The sequence below is a fragment of the Sinocyclocheilus rhinocerous genome, unplaced genomic scaffold (assembly GCF_001515625.1).
Source record: "Sinocyclocheilus rhinocerous isolate Xijiao unplaced genomic scaffold, SAMN03320098_v1.1 scaffold1710, whole genome shotgun sequence".
NCBI lineage: Eukaryota > Metazoa > Chordata > Actinopteri > Cypriniformes > Cyprinidae > Sinocyclocheilus > Sinocyclocheilus rhinocerous.
In genome coordinates, this window is record NW_015650690.1 from 137916 (window position 1) to 160391 (window position 22476).

The window sequence follows — 22476 nt, forward strand, 5'->3', positions numbered from 1 at the left end:
AAGTGACATGCGCTGCGTAAACAGATCTGGCAGAGAGCCCTTGGCCATATCACGCCCAAGTTCTCTGGCATTGTTTCACCTGTTAGCTCTCGACCCCTGGGTGTCGAAGTTACAGGAGTACTCTGGAACGATTAACCAGGCCGGGTGTGACCTCGGGAAGCTCAGCCCGTCTTAGCCTTGGGTTATTGTTGACTTCTCTCTATACATTGGTTGCTTATGGAAGTTTTATACCTTTAGTCGTTCCACTACATTAGCACGGAGTGATTGTACTGTGTTCCCATATGTGTCTAGCAGACGCAGTACGAGTGTAGTATCGAAAGGGAACTTACTCGGTTACTGACGTAACCTCGGTTCCCTGAGATACGGGAACGAGTACTGCGTTGCTAGCCGTGCTATGTAGCTGCACGACTCAGTCGTCGCTTCAGTCGAAGTAACCTGAGAATCCTGTGGCGAACGCCCGCTTATATAGCCAGATATTGCCATTCTGGTGGGCTTTGGCGGGCTTCGTCGCCATAGGCTCGTGCAGCTCTGCTGCCTAGCCATTGGTTCGTTTTTAATACACTGCACGAACCAATGGCCGTGCAGTTTCACTGCGTGAATGAAAAGGCTTCAGTTCAGGAGAAAAAGGCTTTTTTCCCATATGCGTCTAGCAGACGCAGTACTCGTTCCCGTATCTCAGGGAACCGAGGTTACGTTAGTAACCGAGTACGTTTTGTTGTGTCATGAAGTCATGTTGTGACTTCACTTGTGCTGAATGCTTTAAATAATTCCTTAGAAATGCGTATATTTGCACTTGTGTTAAATAGTGAGACATGACAAACATCCCAGAGGACTGAGCTAATGGAAAGACAGTCACGTGGTACTTGCTCTATTCTGATACTATTGTGTCTTATAAGGAAGTGCTTATAATATTATAGGTAAATGGGATCAAAGTCCCTCCATCTGTTTACCAAAGACATCTGTAAACTGGTGATTGGTCACATTCACAGGAGCGCTTTCCTGATACTGTTTTTGACAAGTTCAACCTAATATTTTACCATTTTAATAATTATTCTGAAGATGATAACACAATGAAAATACTCGCCAGCAATTAAAATGCTATATAGAGTTTTATAACTACCATGCCCTTACTCTACCACTTCCCAGAACCTCTATATGGCAAATGAGTCTTTAATGATCAACACCAGCCACCACCTGGACTGTTTATTTTGTGCACTGTGGCTCTTTGCATCACCTTTTAAATCACATTTTGCAAGGATATGATATTAAGTAAATACAAGTAAACGGTTTCTCATAAATCAAAATATCTTTTATTTCTGTAAACACTGAAATCTTCATCAAATATGACTCAATATGTGATCAATACTCACTCTGTTAGGACATCAACATACAAAAAAAGTTCATCATCCTCAACATCCATCTAAACAATTCATATACAAAATCTATTGACATGCTTTCCAGTTGCTGCACAACAGCCAATAAAATGACACGAGAAATAGGTTGAATTTAAGTGGTTATATTCTAGAATCAGTATCACTGACGTATCCCCACGAAACCACATCATTTACCTTCACCTTAAGTAAACATTCCTAGCTTTTGCTTAATCCAGCATACCAAGGATTTGAAACTTCACAAAACAATGTTCAAATACCCTTCCTAAAATGAAGTAGAAAATGTGTAGTAAAATCATAATAATCCTTTAAATAAACAGAACCATTATTACAAATGAGAAAACCTAAAAATTACACAGAAAATCATAAATATATAGGCATAGGGGATGATATGGCATTTTAAAGGCCACTATTTGCAATAAACGACTACAAAATAAAGTAAAAAAGGTAACTGATTTTGACTCCTTTTATAGAAATACCAGTGTATCACTCTCTTTATAACACTACAATGATATCAAGCTTTTTGTTTGTTTTTCCAACCAAGAAACAAGATAAATTTACTAAAATTCTTTAATAATTTTACATTCCAATTTTGTATAAAATGTACAAAATCAAAAATGGTGACTATAGGTCTTCATTCATTAGCACATTCACTTAATGGCACTTTGTCTTACACAATGGAAAGATGGGATAAATACAGTAGGTAACTGTGTTTGGCAACAGTTTTTCCACAACTTTACTTATATACTGTGTATTAACAGCAAGTTTGCAAATTTAAGGCCTAGCAAATTTGAATTTATTATTATTTACCTGGGAAAACCTTTGGTGCAAGCCAGAATCTTTTATGTTGAATATAGTGAGGAATGTGGCATTGTTAACAGTGGATATTTCATGCACACTTGTTAGTAGAACATGAATATGCTGTTAACATTGAAACCCAAGCCAGGAGCATTGTCAATGCTCATACAGTGTATTTTCCAGCATATGTATATGGCATTAATAAGTGCTAATGGAATTTGTGGAAACGGTACAGAATTAATAGAAAATATATTATTTGTGTATACAGGTACAAAACAATTATTTTAACTGAATGGTAAATATGTCCATTTATTTATTTATTTAATTTTTTAACTTTGATAAGGTTTGAGGAGTAGGTTGTGTGCAAATATGACTAACTGCGAAAGTCTTTTTTTTTTGGATCCTAGTTTCAATGTCACAAGATTCAAAAGTACAATATTACACAAAAATACTGGTAATAAATATAAACATTACAAAATTCATTGAAAAAACAACTTAATAGACTGAATTATAGCTTAACAATCAAAAATACTCTAGTAGTGCAACACCAGGTCTCTTAAAAAAAAGGAACAACGTATTATGTGAAAAATATATAAATAGAAATAAATAACTGGCTTTAGTGAAGAGAAAAGGTTTCCAAGATAAAGCCTACATCAAGACATATCACTTCTTCATGCTGCCTACAAAGGAAAATTTTACCAAAAAAGTAAATCCTATAAGAAAACAGTGCTATAGAACAGGCTCATGTTTTATTGGGGGCTCATAGCTGGCCCTTGGAGGCTGGTCACACATTGTATACCTTGGTTACTGCCTCTGTTGCCACAGTAGCACTGCTGGATGCTGATGTTGCTGACGGCCTCTCCCTCCTGACATATCTTGGTTTGCGAACTGTAGATGATTTAAAAGATAAGGGTCACATTCAACCTACAGTATACATTAAACAGAGCAAGTAAAAGTTTTTAATAATCAGATATTCCCAATAGATGTTTTGGAATTTAGCATAGTTGGACTTAGAATGCAGCACCACTTTGGAACTTTGATTAAATTTAAAATACAGATTATACAGTAGTTAAAATTTCTCCTACCTGAAGATGTAGCTTCAGGAATCATGACAGCCTTGTTAGAAAAATGAACAAGTTAGTACTTTGGTATCCACACAATGGTGTGTTTGTTTATATAACATCAAAAATATTTAGACAAAAAAAACAAAATGATTATAGATGTCTTACCTTCTCACTTGGTTGGAATATAAAAGCTGAAATATAAAATTACAATTTTACAACTCTCCTATAATTCATCTTGAATAAAAACACTCCAAAACACTACCAATAATAATACATAAAATATCCAACACAGTTGGGTAAACAAAGTCAACCAAAGCTTTAACTGATTTACATATTTATGGATTTTAAGACTTTTTTTTTTTTACCCTTATTGCGCCTGTAGAAGACACCAGGGAGGCGGTTGGAACGCTTAAGGTAAAAGAAAGATGCAACCGATAGGATGAGACTCAGGCTGATCAGTAGAGTTCCTAGAAGGACAGAAGCTGCTACACCTGGACCACCTGCCATTACAGACACAATGCACAGAAAATGAGATGCCTGAGTGCAAATCAATATAGAAATTTTTTTTAAAGCTGTTTTTTTTGTGGGCTGTCCACATAACTAGCATTAAACAATGGTAGTAACTTACCAATCACTGTGTTTAAAGGTACTGAAATGTGACTAGTCCTTGCTAGGGGAAGATAAAATATATATACATAATATTAATTACATATATTATATATAACAAATGAAATACATAAAAAATAGCCCATCTAGCTTTGTAAGGAATAATAGCTCACCCAAAAATGAAAATTTGCTTAATATTTACTCCCTGAAATGAACGCTTCTTCCAGTGAATCCCATTTTGTCCTCTCACATCACAATCCGCTGCCATATTTGTTTAGAATTAGATTTTTTCCCTAGTAAATGGTGCTTGATTTGTGCATATTTCTCTTCTGATTCCAACGAGGCGACTTTTCACTGGAGAAAGCAATATTAAGGATTATGTAGTAATATTTGAGCCGGAAGCAACGGTTTGAAGTAAAAAACATCTTAAATTTGTTTGTTACAAAAATGCTTTTCACTTTACAAAATGTTACTTGATTTGGCTGGAGTTATGTGGAGTACTTGTAGATTATTGTGATGTTTTTATCAGCTCTTTGGACTCTCATTCTGACGGCACCCATTCACTGCAGAGGATCCATTGGTGAAGCAAGTGATGTAATGCAAAATTTTAAAAGTTTGTTTAGATGAAGAAACAAATGCATCTACATCTTGAATGGCCTGAAGGTGAGTAAATTTTCAGCAAATTTACATTTTTAGGTGAACTATTTCTTAAACATTTCAACAAGCAAGATAGAGGAATGATGCATGCATGTGCATAAAGTGTGTTTGCTTAAAAAAATAAATACATCACAAGCAATCTTCTAAAATATAGAGATGTTCTTTAATGTGACAGCACTTACTATTGTTAAGTAAAGTTGAATTGCCCTGCTCTGTTGAGTCACAGGACACACAAAATGTTGTACTGTTCTCCTGAATTTGAAGGAGCCCTAGAGTAGGATTCAAGGTTACAAAATATATAATTTATACCAAATGCATGTCAATTACATATAACATTACACAGAAACAAAATGTGCTCATGTGTTAATTTGCTCATGTTGTATTAAAAAGGCACAGTTATTTGCAGCTCTGTTTAAATTTTACTAATGATATTACTTTAGAAACATACCAGGATCACAGAGTGTTGTATTCACACAGGTTTCATTCATTCTCTTTATTCTTTCACAACAGTCATTGGAGTTTTCTAGCAGCGCCTGAAACACATGCAAATCCAAAATACATCAAGATTGGAAGAGATCTTAAATTCCGTTTTAGAGCATTACAGTAACCAATGTATCCACAATAGTTATGACTCTCACATACTGAATGTTGTGAAAAGATTCCTGAAGAGAAAAGCAAGAGATACCTTGGTCTCTGGAATTTCTAACACAAAAAGAGCAGCACTGAGGATGTAGTAGACTCTACTCATGATGAGATTACTCCTGTGGGTTAGATGGAGTCAATATGGATCTGAAACCCATTGTGTTTATGTTCTAAAATGCCACAGTTGGAGATAAGCCGTTTTCTGATAAATTTACCGTTATTTTATATATTTAAATAAAACTGTAGGGGTGAGGCAACACCAAGTGTGAGCCATCAATGTTTTCTGAGAGCATTGCACAACACATCATCTCACGACTGGCCACTTCCGAGGCGTTAATTCTACACTGGTAATGCAGATTTATTTTCTCGGTTGGTGGGTGTATATTCTCTAAAGAATGGCATTTTACCACCAGTTATTAAGACATACTGTACGACAAACAAGCTACCCCACCAAACAAGTTCTTCAACAGCCTATTTACTGAGCAGCTGGCTAATTAGTTTAGCTTGCTGTATGGATAACTAGGATGCCATGATACAAAACAGTCTATAATTAAAACAGAAGCCATTACTGTTTCGTTCACCGACGACATAAAACAGATTTTATGATATTAAAAACGTGAACTTACCTGTGTTGCGCAAGTTTTAATGTGTCAGAAATCTGTTGACAACGGTACTTTACTTCCTGATTAATAAACTGCACTGCCAAAATACAAGTCTTTCACTGTTGTAGCTTATTAGACAGTTTTTATTATATAATTTTTATTAATAATTTACGCTCAGGTTGTGATGCGAATTCTATTTAGTAACTATTGTAAGAAACATATCTCAGAAATTAATATCGTTGTAAGATTAGAGATTTTATGTCTCATTGTGGCATTAAAAGAGTTTCTACTCAAAAACATATCGGTGTATTTTCATGGTGAAATTAATGGACATATATGTGAGATGCAGTATCAGAATGAGCTGCTTTACATTTTCTAAACGCTATGACTTTTATTATGAAGACATTAGCTTTCGTGGTTTTGGTTGCTAGGATACAGTTTATTAGCTCTCAACAACGACTCGGTTTATTGGTGAACCGCGATTGATCGACTAGTCAGTAACCCTAGACCAGTGTTGCTCAACCAGGGGTCCGTGGACCCCTAGTGGTCCTTGACATAAGGCCAGGGGGTCCGTATAAAGTATGAATTTTTGTATAAAATGTTGTATATTTTGACATGACATGTTCCCATGAAAGAAAAATCCAATATAGCTGATGATATGGCCAAATACTGGACAAGTCAGCCAACTTGAATTATACTTGACTGAATTTGGTCCTCACAAAGACACAAATGATACGAGTCAATTTTGTTCTGGGGGTCCTTGAGGATGGTTCTGAATTGGACTGGGGTCCGGTACGCCAAAAGGTTGAGATTCACTGCCCTAGACTACCCCCGCACTAAGCTTTTTAATGTCCCAAGCATATAACTGGCAGATTTAGCTACACGAGTCACTGTACAATGCCATCATAATGTCATTAATGTCATTATATTTCATTAATAACTGAATAGATGTGTGCAAAAATTGCATACAAACTAAAATGAAATAAACATTCAAAAACTAATATCATTAATTTATACTGTGATACAAACTACAATATTTTCGCTCACATTATAAGGATTTAAATAGCGCCACCTATCGATCTTTCCTAGAAATAATGGAGAAATGTAGGTGTAAATATTTACTGGCTGCGTGAACTATTTAAATTCTGTAGCCCGGGAAAACTGCTGCAGTCTGTTAAAAAGTGTCACGTACACGTAGCTTCATTAAACCGTAACTGCCAGCATCAACGCGCGCCAGAATTTACTTACGTTGCCTCAGAATCATTACTGCATATCAAACAAGTACATTTCTGGTAAGCATCACTTATTAGAAATTAACTAACGATTGTTTTCTCGCTAACGTTAGTTAGTCATGAAAACTAGCTGAGCTTTAATGACGGGAGACGTCGACCTCGCGCGTGAACCGTCATTTTTGACATTTGACGTTCGCTCATCATAATGTCATTAATGTCATTATATTTAATTAATAACTGAATAGATGTGTGCAAAAATTGCATACAAACTAAAATGAAATAAACATTAAAAAACTAATATCATTAATTTATACTGTGATACAAACTACAATATTTTCGCTCACATTATAAGGATTTAAATAGCGCCACCTATCGATCTTTCCTAGAAATAATGGAGAAATGTAGGTGTAAATATTTACTGGCTGCGTGAACTATTTAAATTCTGTAGCCCGGGAAAACTGCTGCAGTCTGTTAAAAAGTGTCACGTACACGTAGCTTCATTAAACCGTAACTGCCAGCATCAACGCGCGCCAGAATTTACTTACGTTGCCTCAGAATCATTACTGCATATCAAACAAGTACATTTCTGGTAAGCATCACTTATTAGAAATTAACTAACGATTGTTTTCTCGCTAACGTTAGTTAGTCATGAAAACTAGCTGAGCTTTAATGACGGGAGACGTCGACCTCGCGCGTGAACCGTCATTTTTGACATTTGACGTTCGCTCAGATAAATTTGACAATATTTTTTGAAAACAAAAGTCATTGTTTAAATCAAAATACAAGTCCTTTGTAGTAGTTTTGATTTCATGTTTATTATTTCTAGTGGAAATAAATGTGTTGACACTGAAAGCCTGGATATGAAGCCCAATGTCTGGAATATAAAAGAGATGTTGAATATCCCCGCAACTTCTGGGTAACGTCTCATAACTGAATTCTGTACTAGAGAATTTGTCAGCTAACTTTTACTTTTATTTACACTTACCCAATCAATTACCTTGAAATAGCGTCTAATAATGTAGTGTTTATATTTATGTTTATGTGTATTCTGCGCTCTGTTTGTTATAGAGGGATAAAAACTGCTAAGGGTCCGGGAACCAGTGACTACTCCAGCCTGAGTGACTCCCAGTTTCTGTTGGGCTCTCAAATGTGGCCTGACAATTCACAAGGGTTTACTCAGGAGATAAGTGGACAGAGCAGAGGTTCTCAGCATACTAACGTTACCTCACAGGAGGTAAATATTTCAGGCCTAAACTATCTATTTATTTGGTCTGTAGAACATGCCATGTTTTATCTGGTATAATAAAATGAACATGTACTTGATTGTTTTTTTCCTTGGTCCACAAAACTTTAATACATGAAAATTAATGTGATGTTGTCTATAAAATGTTATAATATTTTAAATTTCATATTAATTCCAAAAATCCTCTACAGATGAAGGAAATGATGGTGTCCAGCAGTTATAGTTCGAAGCCGTTTTTGTTTGGTGGTGATGGCAAAATCTCAAACTTCACTAGTAGCAAATTTGTTGGCATGTTGGACAAATTTGAGGAGGAGAAGAGAAAAGCCAAAGAAAAATATGAAAGGTAATCAGCCTAGTCTTAATCCTTGTGCAATGAAAAACTATTCTATTGTAGTTTCCTATTTATATTTTTCACGTTGCTTTGGTTCTGTCCTGACGTATTGTTTAATATTACCTTTTCCCTTTTTAGGGAAATTCTCACTCATGGAATTCTACAATTGCAGGAATCTCTGGAAAATGTAAGCATTGTACTTAGGGCACACATGCGTGTTTAACACATTTAGAATGTTTATATTGCACAGAGTCATGGTTTCAATACTATAATTGACTTACCTCTTCCCTTTTAGACCAGAGAGACTTTGTTAAATCGCATTGATGGAAGTAATGACATAACCAAACTTGTAATGGAGAAATTGGGTACTTTTTCAAAAACAAGTATGTTTTTGTTCCTATGTTTTGTTTATTCTTTTAACTATATGCAGATGGTTCTTAACGGTTAGCCCATGCTGGCACCCTAAATTCCACAGATATATCATTAAAGATACTTTTTGATCAGATACAAATTTTAAAAATAATTTTAAATGTTGTAAATGTTATATATTTATAACCTATGACATTGTTGTCTATTGCAGTTGAAGGTTATTTAAACAGTGTGAAAGAAGGTATAACATGTCAGTTTGAGACTCTGCAGAGCCAAACACAAATAGATATGGGAGACAGGGATGCCAAGGTAAGGACTGCACATACTGTATAACAGAGGCAATAGATGCAAAGCTTTCAATAATGTATTTTATTTTGGCATCGGTAAGAAAGCCACATTTATTTTCTATTAAACAGAGCAGTCTGGCTGCAGAAGAGTTGAGCTCAGGCATGCTTAACCTCCAACAGGATCTGGAACATCTTAAAGCAGAGCAGAGCAAGGAGCAGGGCATGCTGGGAAAAATTCTGTCTCAGCTTAGTACTTTGATTTCTATTCACAAGCCGATGACAGGACCTGGCTCTGCTAGAATGATTGACAGTGAGGTCCAGACATCACCTGGTTTATTAGAGAGGTTCTGTGTCATATCAGCTGAAAAAGAACACGAGAGCAAGATTATATGCAACAGGCCTGTCATTTATTCAGGAAAATCAGCAGAGCAGAACCAGTGTCCACTCACAGCACAGAAGACACGAAACAGAAATGCACACGTTCTGCCTGAAGAAAGACAGCAGACAGTCACAGAGGAGGTTTTCCCTGATGCTTCGCAGAGTTTATGGGGCACACAATTAGTTGAGACCAGACCTTCAAGCCCACATGTGGATGTTCAGTCCACTGCATCCATAGAGGACCATTGGGGACAGAATGTAGACCTGAAGCCTGAAAAACCACTGCATGTGAGAGAGAACCAATTTGTCACTGATGCAATGCCACCACTGAAAGTACCTAAGAGGCGCCAAAAACCACTAAATTACAGGGGGAAAAAGAGAGCCCTGGTTCTCCCACAAAGACAGCCAGTGAGAAAAAAAGGAGCAAATTTCTCAAAGGACAGCCAGCAGAATGAAGACCTTCAGTGTGAACAAAAAGACAGAATACCTTTGGCTTCTCTTGGTGACAACTGGAAAATGACCAACAAGTCTGTTGCAGAGAATCGCTTAAAACTACAGCAGCAAGCCACCGTAAAACCAGTCAGTAGGTGTGTAGCTGAACAACCACTAAACCCCTTCAGTTTGTGGTCTGAGGACACAGACCGCTCCCAAATGATGGTGGAATACAAGATGTCTGAATGGGAAAATGTGGTGCCTGAACCTAAAGCTAGTGTCATAGAAGGAGAAGGTGGCCTCTGGCAGCTTTTTGACTTCACTAATGACTCAGAATAAGATGCAGAATACTTTCATTCTGTATTCTGATTACACTTACATTTGAGAAATTATTTAGAGTATCTCCTATGTTCATTTTTTTTTTTTTTTGTAAGTTAACTTGAAATTGCCTGTGAACATGCAAACCTTGTTCTCTAACCACTTTCCTTGCTATAGACATGTTCCTCTTCTGTTGCTTTACCTTGTTGATTCTTTTTGAAGTATGGATTATAAAAACAAAAAGACAAATAGGCAGACTTTGCTACATCTGAAAGAATTTTGTTCTGTTTTTCTCATGCCGTATGACTCTAAAGCAATAACATTCAAGCACATTCTGTAACTTAGGCATGTCATATTCGAGAAATTTGTGCATAATTTGTTTAGGTCTTACAAATATTTTAGACAACCCTAGTATAACATCAACAGGTATAAAACAGTTTTCAAATATATTCAACTTTGTTTGCAGTTGGAACTTGACATAGATTTAGCCATTGTTAAGTTTTACAAATTAACATGTTTAATAAATTGCATTGACTGCTTAAAGTTACAGTGCATGTACTATATTGTGCAACTCTGCAATACATATTTACTTTGCTATTAAAGTAACATCATATTTTAGCACTGCTTCTTGGAGTGTTACTTAATCTGAGCTGTAAATGATGTGAGTATCTCAAATCCACGTATCTTAACTCATACTATATACCTCAGCTATTGGTAATATTATCTGAAATCCAAAAATGTAAAACATCATATTATAATCACTAATGCACTTGCAGCATTATAAATTAAAATTGTTTCATAACTATTTATGAAAGCCTTCCTCTCCCTATATCTACAGTTTTCAGTTGTCTTGTGAATGAAAAAAAATGATTTTTTTTTTTTATGGGAAATCACTGTTGGGTAGATAGTGTTGTCATTCCTCTACCAAGTCAGCAGGAGGGGGCATGAGTCCACGAGGATTCAGATTTGCCACCAAGCACACATCATAACTGTCGTGCATCAGAGCCTGCTTTGCCACCACAATCCATACATTTTCCCAGGGATCCAACTGCAGGATGTCTTTAGTGATGGTATCATGACGATCTTGGAAAAGAGTGGAGTACATGTTTAATTATATGTTGTAAATGAGTGTTGAATTGAATTTTGTGATTGCATTAATTTAACATCAGGTTGAAGGCTGAAGTAAATGAACTGATACTCATATTACAATACATATTTTACCTGCTCCTTTGTAGTATCCACAGACATAAAGTTTTCCATCAACAACACCAGCATTTGATGCATTGCTGCGAAGTGATAGGAGAGGCCATGGTAAAGGAGGACCATCCCTCCAGAAATCCCCATCAGGGTTGTAGATCTCCACTACATGAAGGCAGTGACGTGATTGGCCACTATCCACACCTTCACACCCAATACCACCTGCAGGAGGAGACACTGAAATTCATTCATGGGCTATGCCTAGGTTGTTTTTATTACTTTTTCCCCCTTAAGGTGAATCAACAAATGTAAAATTGAAACAAGCAACGTTTTGGAAGAATGACATCAGGGTCTCACACAGGTAAGATTATGCTTTCATTAAAGTGAGTGAACCATTGTAATGATAACTACTGTCATAAGTTTCTTGTGTTGAGCAGTATTAAGTTAGTCCACAGGTCTCACTGTATGGAAATATTAACCCACAATCACAAAAATTGATCCTTTATATAAAATAAGTTATTACTTTGTACTCATCCTGTTAACATTCTCACCCAGTACATAGATTTCCCCATTGAGTGCGACTGCACTGCAACGGTATTTTGAATATTTCATAGGGCCAAGTTCACTCCACTTGTTGGTTTCTGGGTCATATTCAAGCAGGCGATTACTCATACGGTCAGGCTCGTCATCTGTGCGGTATGACTGTCGTTCATGAGACATGGCAGGACAGGTGCATTAGAGGGAAAGAGAGAAGGCAATAAACAGACAGTTACTATGATCCCCACTTGTTTTTATTTTCCGAATTATAGTGATTTATTTCATTTGCACCATCAATGTTACATTCTCATGACTCTTCTTGTGCAATATATTTGCAGATTGTACCATAAAGATGACAAATTTGCACTATTTTGGTATATTACCTGTGGAGTCCGTCCCCCGAGCACATACAGGCGGCCCTTCATCCGAACTATGCTGTGATAGGCCAGTGGCATGGGCAGAGGAGCAGCACTACGCCATGGTCCACCCTGAAGAGACCAGCGCTCAACACTGTTGGTGATGAGGAACTGGTTCTTCAGCTTCATTTGACCCCCAATCAGGTAGAGGTTTTCTCCCAAAGAGCCCAATGCGTAAGAATCACGATACTCTGCTGAGCTCAAGTGTTTCCAGGATCCTTGAGCTTCCTTGTTGTACCTGAAAGGGCCATAGCAAATATTATATTCTTGAATTGTAAGTTTTACTGTCTGTGATAATGTGGTAGATTTTATCTCATTTTAATTTTAAATTCTAATCTTAATTTTAGGTACTCTAATAGTTTAAGGTTTGGCTGCATATATATGATGTTGAAAACATATCTTTTTGGCTGCATATATATGATGTTGAAAACATATCTTGTATTATTTTCATTTTCTCCTGCCAAAGCCTCACATGAAAATCTCGACATTTCTGTCTTTCTGTCTTGACATCCTTCTTGCTCCCAGCTCTCCTGCAACAATAATGTCATTCCTCTCAGTCACCACCCCAGCAAAGACATATCCAAGTGCATCACCATATCTTGGGGAGGTGATGAAAAAGGTCCGTCCTGTTTTGGGAGCATAACAGAAGCTACGCTCTGTGTAGCTTCCATAACGTGAGCGAATGCCTCCGCCGTCATTACCAATGCAGAGCAGGAGGTCTGTGGTCTCCATGCCGTAGCGCAGCTTCAGTCGACGGGGTGGAGCATCTGAATCCAAGCTCGCTGTTTCAACTGCCTCTTCCATTATCTGAAGACATTCGGCATCAGCTAGAAGTGCCGTATTCCGTTTCAAAGTCCCCTTCAAGTAATCTGCACCCACCAGTGGAAGACGTACCTTCTTTAAGAGCTCTGGAAGGTGCCTGGCCCGGTTCTCTTCCTCTGAGCCTATGCCCCCTGGACAGTACTTCACCCAGCACATCACCACATCCAAAAGGCTCTCTTCCCGTGAAACATTGAGATCGTCTGAGCTCAATAATGCCCCTAACTGGTGTGCCTCCAACTCCAGCACTTCCTCACCAAGGCACACTTCAGTGAAGTGCTGTCGCAGATAGCGCTGAGCCTGGTCGGCCAACTCTTCCGCCCCTAGATCACGGGCATAATAATAGATGCCCAGGCAATTGGAAGCATCCATGTTGTCGATCATGTAGATATGACAACGACTGAAAACATCATCCATCTGTAGAAGAAAAGCGGCAACAGAGATTCCCTGCACATTGGCTGCGGTGAGTGGAAGATTGGAGCTGTACATGTATTCCAGCAGAAGGGCCAGACTTGGGGCCGGCATGTCTCTTAACACCACCTGACGGTTGGCGCACTCACGCAGGCCACAGGTGAACATTACGCGGAAGTAGGGGCTGAAGGTGGAAAGCACCGCACGGTGGCATGGGAAGCTAACACCTTCAGCGACTAGAACCACATCTGTTAACTGCTCAGCATCCCGCATTCGATTTAGCTGTTCCAACAGCGTCAAACCATGCTTGGCTCTCAGATCCATTTTGTTTTGTTTTGTTTTTTTTGTCTCTGGACAGCTTAAAACTAGAGAAGTGTTACCGTTAGCCTAAATACATCCTGGAGGTCCTTCAAAAGTTGTATCTGTAGAGATAAAAAACAAATTATTAGCCAATGCAGCTAAATGATAACTGGCAGCAACATACTAGTGCACTCTTTAACAGAAAGTCCACAGAATCATATTGAGATCATTTTAATGCACCAATAATTTGATCTTGCTCTAAGGGTCAGAGCTAAACAGGTCAATGCTCCGACATGTCAAAAGAAGGCAGTATCAGTCACATTATTGGCAACAAGCTAAGTCTATTGCATTATATTAGCACATGCATCAGTGAATCGTACCAGATCTCTGGCTTCCTGTGTTGTCTGCCTTCAGGCAACAATTCGTCCATTACCCACACTCGACACAAACACGCTGGCCGCCTTGCGCCTGGCAGTAAACACAGGGAGAGGGAGCATGCTCAACCTTCTATGCCCATTCCAGCTAAGCGACAGTGCTAATTATAGACCATGATTCGTCAAACTACCAAAGGGGGGAAACAAGAAAAACATTCAACAAGTATTTTTGAACACTGAACAGTACTTGATATTACAGCATGTCTAGAAGGTTTTTTTTATGTATATCTATTGTCATTTTGCTTAGTGTCTTTGCAATGCTTATGTTTTGGTATTTCTGGCATGAAATCGGGTAAAGGCCCTCAGTACATGAGAGCTGAGGTCAAATTTCACCCCATCATGCTCTTAAAGTGACTACACAATCTATGATCTATGTGTAAGCATTTGTTCCTTAATGCAGCTTAACCATTACTTTTGATGCAATTTCTGAATATAAGTATTATCTTTTTATTGATGATGAACTATGAGATTTAATTAATATTTCTTAATATTGCACAATATTAAACACACACATTTAATTTATTTTTAAATAAATAATAGTTTTTTTTTGTAAATTTGCCTTTGAACTCTACAATGTGCCATGTTTATTCCAACATGTGACATTTATTTATATATTTATTTATTTTTGGAATGTAAAGTGTGTGTGTGTACAAATTCTCCCCTGAACCCAAACTATGATAACTCCAAACAGACTGATTTCTTGTTGTAGCTCCTAGCTCCCCAATGTTTATTTGTGAATATAAAAATAGGAACATAAGTGTAATTGTTACAGAGGCCTAAACTTTAGTCTACTCAATTATTAATTAATATATTAACCACAGAGGAGAGATGTTAAACCTTTAGCCCTCCCTGTACAAACCCATCCCATTTATTTTAAGCCCTTTTAAGGACCACTTCATGTGTTGCAAAGTTACAGGATGAATGACGTCAAAACATCTCTTCCTATCCTTTTTTTAAAGTCATCAATTCATAATATGCAGCACAACACAATGGAAAATTCTACCGTAACAAAAAAACTTTCCATTGCAGTTCATCAGTTCAAAACCTAGCGACTAATGAACAAGAGAGGAAAGTCTGAGTCAGCATTTGCACTAAAATAAGACAGTTGAAAGAGTTAAAGATATAACTATCAGTTGAAAGATAGAATTATCAGTTTGTTACACTTATATTTTTCCTATAATGACATGCACATTGGCAATATTTTTGTTTGCTTATTTTACTTATTTAACTCTTCTGAAATTATACATATCTATTTAAATGATTATATGCTATTACTTGTTCTTAAGTTAATTATTGTTAGAAAGCACAGCCTCTTTTTAATACAAACTAACCCTGTTATGTTCCCTTTTAAATAACCCTCACAGGTTTAGAGGTAAATCATAGATGGCATGCAGAAAGTCTTATGAAGTTTTATCGAGACTGAGGTCAGAGTAATTTTGTGGTTTGTAATTAAGTCTTGACAAAGATTATTCATAGTAGCTATATAGCACAAAATAGAGAAAATGGACTCAGGACATACAGAGTATCATGTACAGAGAGAGATTATAGATGAACAGAGGCTGAAAGAGCGATCTCAGAGAATGGACCCTTCCCAGATCAACCTTCCCATCTCTCATCGGCTGAAGAAATCACTCAGGTAGGATACAGCCATTAAAGCAAAGGTTTGTTTGAAAGAAATTTCAATCTATGTTTATTTTTCCTTACTCAGCTGTTCTACACCCAGACTGAAACATAGCATAGTTGGTTTCTTGCCTGTTCTGTCCTGGTTGCCCCGTTACTCCATCTGGGATTATGGCATGCCAGACCTTATCTCTGGCATCAGTGTGGGCATCATGCACCTTCCACAAGGTGAAAGCATGTTTCTGTACTTTTTAATGACCTACAATATAATCTTAATTTGTGGGTGTTTAAAATATTGTGTTTGTGTGTTTTAGGAATGGCCTATGCTTTGCTAGCCTCGTTGCCTCCAGTATTTGGACTCTACACATCCCTCTATTCTCCGTTAATTTATTTTATTTTTGGGACCTCCAGACACATATCTATAGGTGAGATCATTTATCTTTGAACACTGCTGAAACTTATTAACCTCAGTTGATTTGATTTAGTCAAAATGCATTGTTTTCTGTATAAATTTTGTTTGAATTGTCAAGTCATAATGCTTTGACTTGTATTTATGTGTTTGTGTTCGCATAGGCACATTTACCATCCTCAGTATTATGATTGGCAGTGTGACAGAGAGACTGGCCCCCGATTCAGATTTCCTTATTTACAATGGCACTAATGTGACCGAGGAGGTGGATATTATATCTAGAGACTTCTACAGAGTGCAGGTTGCTGCTGCAGCCACTGTACTGGGAGGACTTATTCAGGTGATAAACACATATAAACACAGACTGATGCTTACACACAAAAATGTATATACCTCAACCCACAGCATTATACTGTATACAGAGGTCCATTTAAATAACATGAATTACAATGTCTCAATTTATTGTCTCAGTTAAATACAATCTTGCATTCTCACTCATAGGTTGTATTAGGCTTGGTGCAGTTTGGGTTTGTTGGTACGTATCTCTCAGAGCCCTTGGTCAGAGGTTATACCACAGCTGCCTCTGCACATGCTGTAGTAGCCCAGTTAAAGTACATCCTTGGAGTCTCACCTAAGCGCTTCAGTGGACCGCTGTCTATTGTCTATGTGAGTACAATCAAATTCATGCATTGGATGTGCATGCCTCAATGCATATAGACGTAAGCATGAATTCTCTGTAATTTCTCTGTGCAGACTTTAGCAGACTTGTTTATGCTGTTGCCAGAGACTCATCTCCCAACTCTGCTGGCCAGTGTTGTGTCCATTGTGGTTCTCATCACTGCCAAAGAGCTTAACACTGCGCTCAGGCAAAAACTACTGGTGCCTATTCCAGTGGAGCTGTGCACTGTACGTAATCAATGAGAAATGACTATTTTAAATACCGTCTGCTTTTCTTTTTCATTGTTTGATTGAGTCCTATCCATAAATTGTACTATTTTTTGTTTTATAAGATTCATTAAATCTTTACTATTTAGTGACTCTGTATTTATCAGTAGTGCATGTCCTTAATGCCCTCTCTGTTATTAATCTGTGTAGTCAGCATTTGAACTCTCTTCATTATAGTGTTTGCATCATATAATTCCTAGCAATAACTAATTGCAACTAGTCTGGCTTCTCATTTACTACACAGGAATTATTAACATAATTTTATCCTTAGCTCATGAAATGTGTATGTTTCTATGCTAGATTGTAGTGGCGACAGTAATATCATTCTACACTCGGCTGAATGAAACCTATAAGATATCAGTCGTTGGTGAGATCCCAAGTGGGTGAGTTTTCACATCTAAAATATGTTTTTTTTTTAAATAAAAAGTATTTTTTTTAATGGCGCTTCGGAAGGCAATGTCATGACAAGCACCACTAGTCAAATTTTCTTCAAATCAAGTTATATATCATAAAATATGGCAGAAATGGTTCTATGACCATGATGTTTTTTGTGGTAATTCTGATGTGTTTTCTCAGACTTCAGCCTCCCTGCATTCCAAACGCCAGTGTCTTTTCTGAGGTGGTGTTGGACGCTTTTGCCATGGCCATTGTTGGTTATGCAATTTCTATTTCTTTGGGCAAAACCTTTGCTCTCAAACATGGTTACAAAGTAGACAGCAACCAGGTGGGTAAATCAGAATAACACATATGGATAAACAGATAATGTCAATGCACAGCTGATCTCTGTCTTTCTCTCACTGTGTTGTAGGAACTGGTGGCTTTGGGACTCAGTAATACAGTTGGAGGATTTTTCCAGTGTTTTTCAGTTTGTTCTTCAATGTCTCGCAGTCTCATTCAAGAAAGCACAGGAGGCAAGACACAGGCAAGACAAATGCACTTTTTAAATGCAACTCTATGAATGCATTCATTTATACATCTATGTTTGTTCATCACATCGTGTTGTTTTATTAGATCGCTGGAGTAGTGTCTGGTGTAATAGTACTGGTGACAGTACTAAAGTTAGGCTCACTTTTTCAAGAGCTGCCCAAGGTATGTGCCAACAAACCTCTGAGAGGTCTGTTAGTCAGATTGCCAATCTATTTGTGCTTTATTTAGATTCATTATTTTGGTATGAGCCATGAATAAAGTGTGACTACAATTTACATTTTTTGTGTGTCTGTCTAGGCAGTTCTTGCTGCCATTGTATTTGTGAATCTGAAGGGAATGTTTAAGCAGTACTACGACATAGTCACACTATGGCGTAGTAGCAAGATTGATCTGGTAAGTTATGCTAAAGTCATAAAAGGTATTTTTTCAGCTTCAAGTATTTAGTGGTGCTTACTGAGATTCATCCGAACCTCTTATACAAAGAATTAAACTTTGGATCATAACTTGTCTTGCAGCGTTATAGTCTTGAAGATAGATTGCATGCCTTAAAGAGGGGGTGTGTTTTTCATTTTCCAAGTCATCAAACTTTGCCTGGAGGATCATAAAATGTCTGAAAAAAAACCCCCATAATATCGCATAGCAATGTGATTAAAAAAATATAGAACAGGCATTGTGCTGATGACTTTCGCTACTTTGCCTGGAGGATCATAAAATGTCTGAAAAAAAAAACCATAATAATATCGCATAGCAATGTGATTAAAAAAATATAGAACAGGCATTGTGCTGATGACTTTCGCGTAGTCAAGCATCACTAATATTTAATTCTGTTGATAGTTTCCATGATTGCTGGTTTGTTAGTGTATTTATTCATTTCTGTGCTCTGTTTTTGTGTTTGTAGTTGATATGGTTGGTGACATATGTGTCCACTGTGCTCTTTAATTTGGATATGGGTCTGGGTGCCTCAATGGGTTTTGCTCTGCTCACTGTTATCTTCAGAACTCAACGGTTGGAGTCTTTCCCTACTTCTAATCTTTCGGCAGTGTTTCTCACTACTGTCATCTGCTCTATTCTCTTACTGCATCATGTCTGACCTTATCGCATGACTTCTTTCTGTCTCTCAGGCCCAATTACTCACTGCTGGGACACCTCCCTGGCACTGAGCTGTATCTAGATATGGAGACACACAAGCAGGTGAGATTTACATGGATATTTATCCATTTAGCAGACAGGACTGCACTGGAATGTTGAACTGTGCACCATTTTTAATGATTTGCATAATAATTATTAGTTATGTTTATTTAACTACCACTGTAACTCCAGGACAGTTTTAAAAGCAAACTAGCCTTCATTACCCCTATCCCTTTTTTAATCAATGTATCTACCTAAGCAGATCTATCACAAATGTGCTTTGTGTTTTGCAGGTGAGGGAGGTACAAGGTATCACTATATTTCACTCTTCTGCCACCATGTATTTCGCTAATGCTGAACTTTATCTTGAGGCCCTTAAAAAAAAGGTAAATATTTTTAATTTGAACTTGGTAACCATAAAGTATATATTTTCAGTACACTGGAATGTCTTATAACAGTGGTTTTCAGTTAGGGGCCGGGGCCCACAAAGGGGCATTCCATCCAAAAGGTGACTTAAAGTTATTTATAATAAGACAAAACAAGTATTAAACTAAACTAAAACAATTTCAAATAATAATATATTTTTTTAAATTACCCCTTAAAATGGTTTGTTTACTTTGGAGAAACTTCACTTGAAGGTGGAAAAACCTGGATATATGAGGTAGTCAATTTTAAAAGTATGTTTTCTAGACTTTTTCTATAAAAATCATGTAAATGAATAAAATGTTAACATACCATTGGCATTTTTATAATGAATATACATTTTACTAGTTGTGTCATGCTCTCAAATATTTTGTCATTTACAAATTGTGAGTAAAAAAAATAAAACTTCTGGATTTCTGAAATGTAAACTGTCTGGAATGCCGAAGTTTTTATTTTAATTATTATTATTATATATTCTGTCCAAATTGCCTATAAGAAAGCGCTATATACAGGTGCATCTCAATAAATTAGAATGTCGTGGAAAAGTTCATTTATTTCAGTAATTCAACTCAAGTTGTGAAACTCGTGCATTAAATAAATTAAATGCACACAGACTGAAATAGTTTAAGTCTTTGGTTCTTTTAATTGTGATGATTTTGGCTCACATTTAACAAAAACCCACCAATTCACAACACGACATTCTAATTTATTGAGATGCACCTGTAAATGCATAATTCATTCATTCATTCATATTTTTTTTATTTACAGAAATGAGTTGCCGTAGATTAAAATAAGTTTTGAAAACAAAACTATGTCTAGGGGACCTTTGAATATTGTTGTGGACAATGGGGGCCTTTAGTTGAGAACCACTCTCTACCTATATTAGTTTTGCTAATGCATATCAATTGCCGTTGTTTATGCAAAGAGTGGCCTGGACATCGGGAAAATGCTCACCTATAAGCGCAGGCAGGAGGCCAAGCAGAGACGGAGAGAGAGGCGAGCAGAGCAAAGAGCCCGAAGAGAGGCTAAAAGACAGGTAGATGATCTCTGCTAATAGTTTTCATGGTTATTATATGCTATATAATATTGCTATATTATATATAGCATATATGCTATAGAATATTCATGATATTACTGCTCCATTAGCATGAGCTAGGCCCAATTCTGTACTATTATGCTTTGTTCCAAAAATCTAGTGAGCTGCAGAGATCAGATACCTAATTTTGTCCAAATTATAAGGCAGCTTCACTTTTGTGGAAAAGGTGGTCCCATAATGCATTCTAATGAGCTTAGTGAAATCATATAAAGTATTACCATCATATTGTATTTATTATATATGTGCTGTGTATATTATAGTATCACACCAACTTATCAACATGTAATCATAATTTCATTTTTCCTTTACAGAAAAGAGCTTCCAGGGAAGCCTCTCAGCGATCCAAAAAAGCTGTATTTTCAGTGGAAGAGGAAGCAGGGCAGTTGAGGGAAACGAATGGAGACATACACAGAGAGGTCGAGCTTGGCTGGAGAGAACGGGAAAACAGTACAGTGTTTGTAATACCTGAGACAGTGAGGACATCTGATGGCCATCACACCTGGATGTACCTTAAGGGCACTGACCCTGACACCGCCACCCTGGGGTCAGTGTCAGATCTGCATGATGGGGACACCACCACTCTGGACTCCAGCAGCGAGGACACTTTAAGCCGGGACCTGGAGAGGGTTTCTCTGGGATCCCTGGGGAAGTGGACCTGGGACATCCATTCCATCATCTTGGATTTCTCTACTGCTAACTTTATTGATACAGTTGCCATTAAGACCTTAAGGAATGTAAGTAGTGATTCAAAAGTCCCACAGAGAAAAGTGACTGTGCATTGCAACCGAGCTCTCATCACCATCTCTTACTGTAGATATTCCACGATTTTGGCGAGATTGGCGTGGATATCTACTTGGCAGGCTGTCAAGGTAAGAGTGTCACAGTGAACTGTTTCAGAATGTTTCATTTAGTGAATGATTGGGAAATATCTGGGCTATGCTTTGTTTTCAACCAAGCACTGGTGGTGGAACAGCTTGAACGTGGTGGCTTCTTCTCTGATGTCATCACTGAAGGACGTGTCTTTGCTACTGTGCATGATGCAGTTCTGTATTGTCTCAAACATCGGGGAGCTGAGATCGTCCACAGCTATGAGAATGCTCTGGTAGGTTCACCAATATATGTATTCACCAATATTACATTCTCATACAGTATATGGAATTATTGTGGAATATACAGTATACATGATTTTAAACTTCTCATTTTAGGATATGAGTGGGACCCGACTATGATAGAAGTCATCTGATTTCTTATTTTTCTTCTACAAGCCCTTTCGATTTTATTAAAGCTATATAAAAAAACTAAACCTCTTCATGAAGTTCCAAATAGAGTTTGACTCAGGAGTTGACACTAATGAAACATGTCTGTTACTTATTTTTTCTCATTTGATTATAAAGCAGGCCTTTAAATGTATTTAATATGTTTGTGTTTAATTTTTTTTTTTAACTAGTAAAGGATTTTTGTGAA

The 22476-nt window shown here is 37.2% G+C and overlaps 4 protein-coding genes across 8 annotated transcripts; 2 read left to right on the plus strand and 2 right to left on the minus strand.

Annotated features, from left to right (window-relative positions):
* Positions 1-2496: 2496 nt before the first annotated feature.
* On the minus strand, positions 2497-5856 carry cunh1orf159 (chromosome unknown C1orf159 homolog). 5 transcript variants are annotated; one of them, XM_016517216.1, is made up of 10 exons: positions 5785-5856; positions 5657-5702; positions 5202-5277; positions 4965-5049; positions 4699-4785; positions 3882-3923; positions 3619-3753; positions 3419-3444; positions 3275-3305; positions 2497-3077 (listed from the first exon to the last, which is right to left on the minus strand). In XM_016517216.1, the coding sequence occupies exons 3-10, from the start codon at positions 5262-5264 to the stop codon at positions 2974-2976; spliced, it is 573 nt and encodes a 190-aa protein (XP_016372702.1). In that variant the 5' UTR covers positions 5265-5277; positions 5657-5702; positions 5785-5856; the 3' UTR covers positions 2497-2973. The 5 variants fall into 5 exon arrangements, with proteins under 5 accessions (XP_016372702.1, XP_016372703.1, XP_016372701.1 ...); XM_016517217.1 differs by having other exon boundaries at positions 5202-5702; XM_016517215.1 differs by lacking the exon at positions 5657-5702 and having other exon boundaries at positions 5785-5847.
* Positions 5857-7511: 1655 nt separating this feature from the next.
* On the plus strand, positions 7512-10393 carry ccdc36 (coiled-coil domain containing 36). The gene is made up of 8 exons (XM_016517220.1): positions 7512-7581; positions 7819-7908; positions 8061-8226; positions 8427-8578; positions 8705-8753; positions 8862-8949; positions 9147-9244; positions 9352-10393. Exons 2-8 carry the CDS (start codon positions 7853-7855, stop codon positions 10369-10371), a joined length of 1629 nt encoding a protein of 542 aa, XP_016372706.1. The 5' UTR covers positions 7512-7581; positions 7819-7852; the 3' UTR covers positions 10372-10393.
* Positions 10394-11024: 631 nt separating this feature from the next.
* Positions 11025-14495, minus strand: kbtbd12 (kelch repeat and BTB (POZ) domain containing 12). The gene is made up of 6 exons (XM_016517219.1): positions 14411-14495; positions 12973-14152; positions 12468-12738; positions 12099-12249; positions 11572-11769; positions 11025-11433 (listed from the first exon to the last, which is right to left on the minus strand). Exons 2-6 carry the CDS (start codon positions 14052-14054, stop codon positions 11264-11266), a joined length of 1872 nt encoding a protein of 623 aa, XP_016372705.1. The 5' UTR covers positions 14055-14152; positions 14411-14495; the 3' UTR covers positions 11025-11263.
* Positions 14496-15896: 1401 nt separating this feature from the next.
* slc26a6l1 (solute carrier family 26 member 6, like 1) lies at positions 15897-22241 on the plus strand. Its single transcript, XM_016517222.1, has 19 exons — positions 15897-16100; positions 16173-16312; positions 16399-16509; positions 16658-16833; positions 16995-17159; positions 17247-17399; positions 17739-17821; positions 18015-18162; positions 18247-18360; positions 18450-18527; positions 18663-18758; positions 19264-19370; positions 19487-19556; positions 19787-19879; positions 20842-20952; positions 21324-21746; positions 21827-21881; positions 21969-22114; positions 22218-22241. The coding sequence occupies exons 1-19, from the start codon at positions 15967-15969 to the stop codon at positions 22239-22241; spliced, it is 2427 nt and encodes an 808-aa protein (XP_016372708.1). The 5' UTR covers positions 15897-15966.
* The last annotated feature ends 235 nt before the right edge of the window (positions 22242-22476 follow it).

Bases quoted from the DNA above. Each gene is read 5' to 3' on its own strand.
- cunh1orf159 (XM_016517214.1), bottom strand. From the start codon at position 5,748: ATGTCGTCGGTGAACGAAACAGTAATGGCTTCTGTTTTAATTATAGAC. The intron at 3,924-4,698 runs GTAAGTGCTGTC...ATCTTCCCCTAG, and splicing joins TTCAACTTTACTTAACAATA to CAAGGACTAGTCACATTTCA. The intron at 3,754-3,881 runs GTAAGTTACTAC...CTGTAATGGCAG, and splicing joins ACCTTTAAACACAGTGATTG to GTGGTCCAGGTGTAGCAGCT.
- ccdc36 (XM_016517220.1), top strand. From the start codon at position 7,853: ATGAAGCCCAATGTCTGGAATATAAAAGAGATGTTGAATATCCCCGCA. The intron at 7,909-8,060 runs GTAACGTCTCAT...TGTTTGTTATAG, and splicing joins AATATCCCCGCAACTTCTGG to AGGGATAAAAACTGCTAAGG. The intron at 8,579-8,704 runs GTAATCAGCCTA...TTCCCTTTTTAG, and splicing joins GCCAAAGAAAAATATGAAAG to GGAAATTCTCACTCATGGAA.
- kbtbd12 (XM_016517219.1), bottom strand. From the start codon at position 14,054: ATGGATCTGAGAGCCAAGCATGGTTTGACGCTGTTGGAACAGCTAAAT. The intron at 12,739-12,972 runs GTGAGGCTTTGG...TGGCCCTTTCAG, and splicing joins AGAAATGTCGAGATTTTCAT to GTACAACAAGGAAGCTCAAG. The intron at 11,770-12,098 runs GTGAGAATGTTA...CTCCTCCTGCAG, and splicing joins TGGGGAAATCTATGTACTGG to GTGGTATTGGGTGTGAAGGT.
- slc26a6l1 (XM_016517222.1), top strand. From the start codon at position 15,967: ATGGACTCAGGACATACAGAGTATCATGTACAGAGAGAGATTATAGAT. The intron at 19,880-20,841 runs GTAAATATTTTT...GTTTATGCAAAG, and splicing joins TTGAGGCCCTTAAAAAAAAG to AGTGGCCTGGACATCGGGAA. The intron at 21,747-21,826 runs GTAAGTAGTGAT...CTCTTACTGTAG, and splicing joins CCATTAAGACCTTAAGGAAT to ATATTCCACGATTTTGGCGA.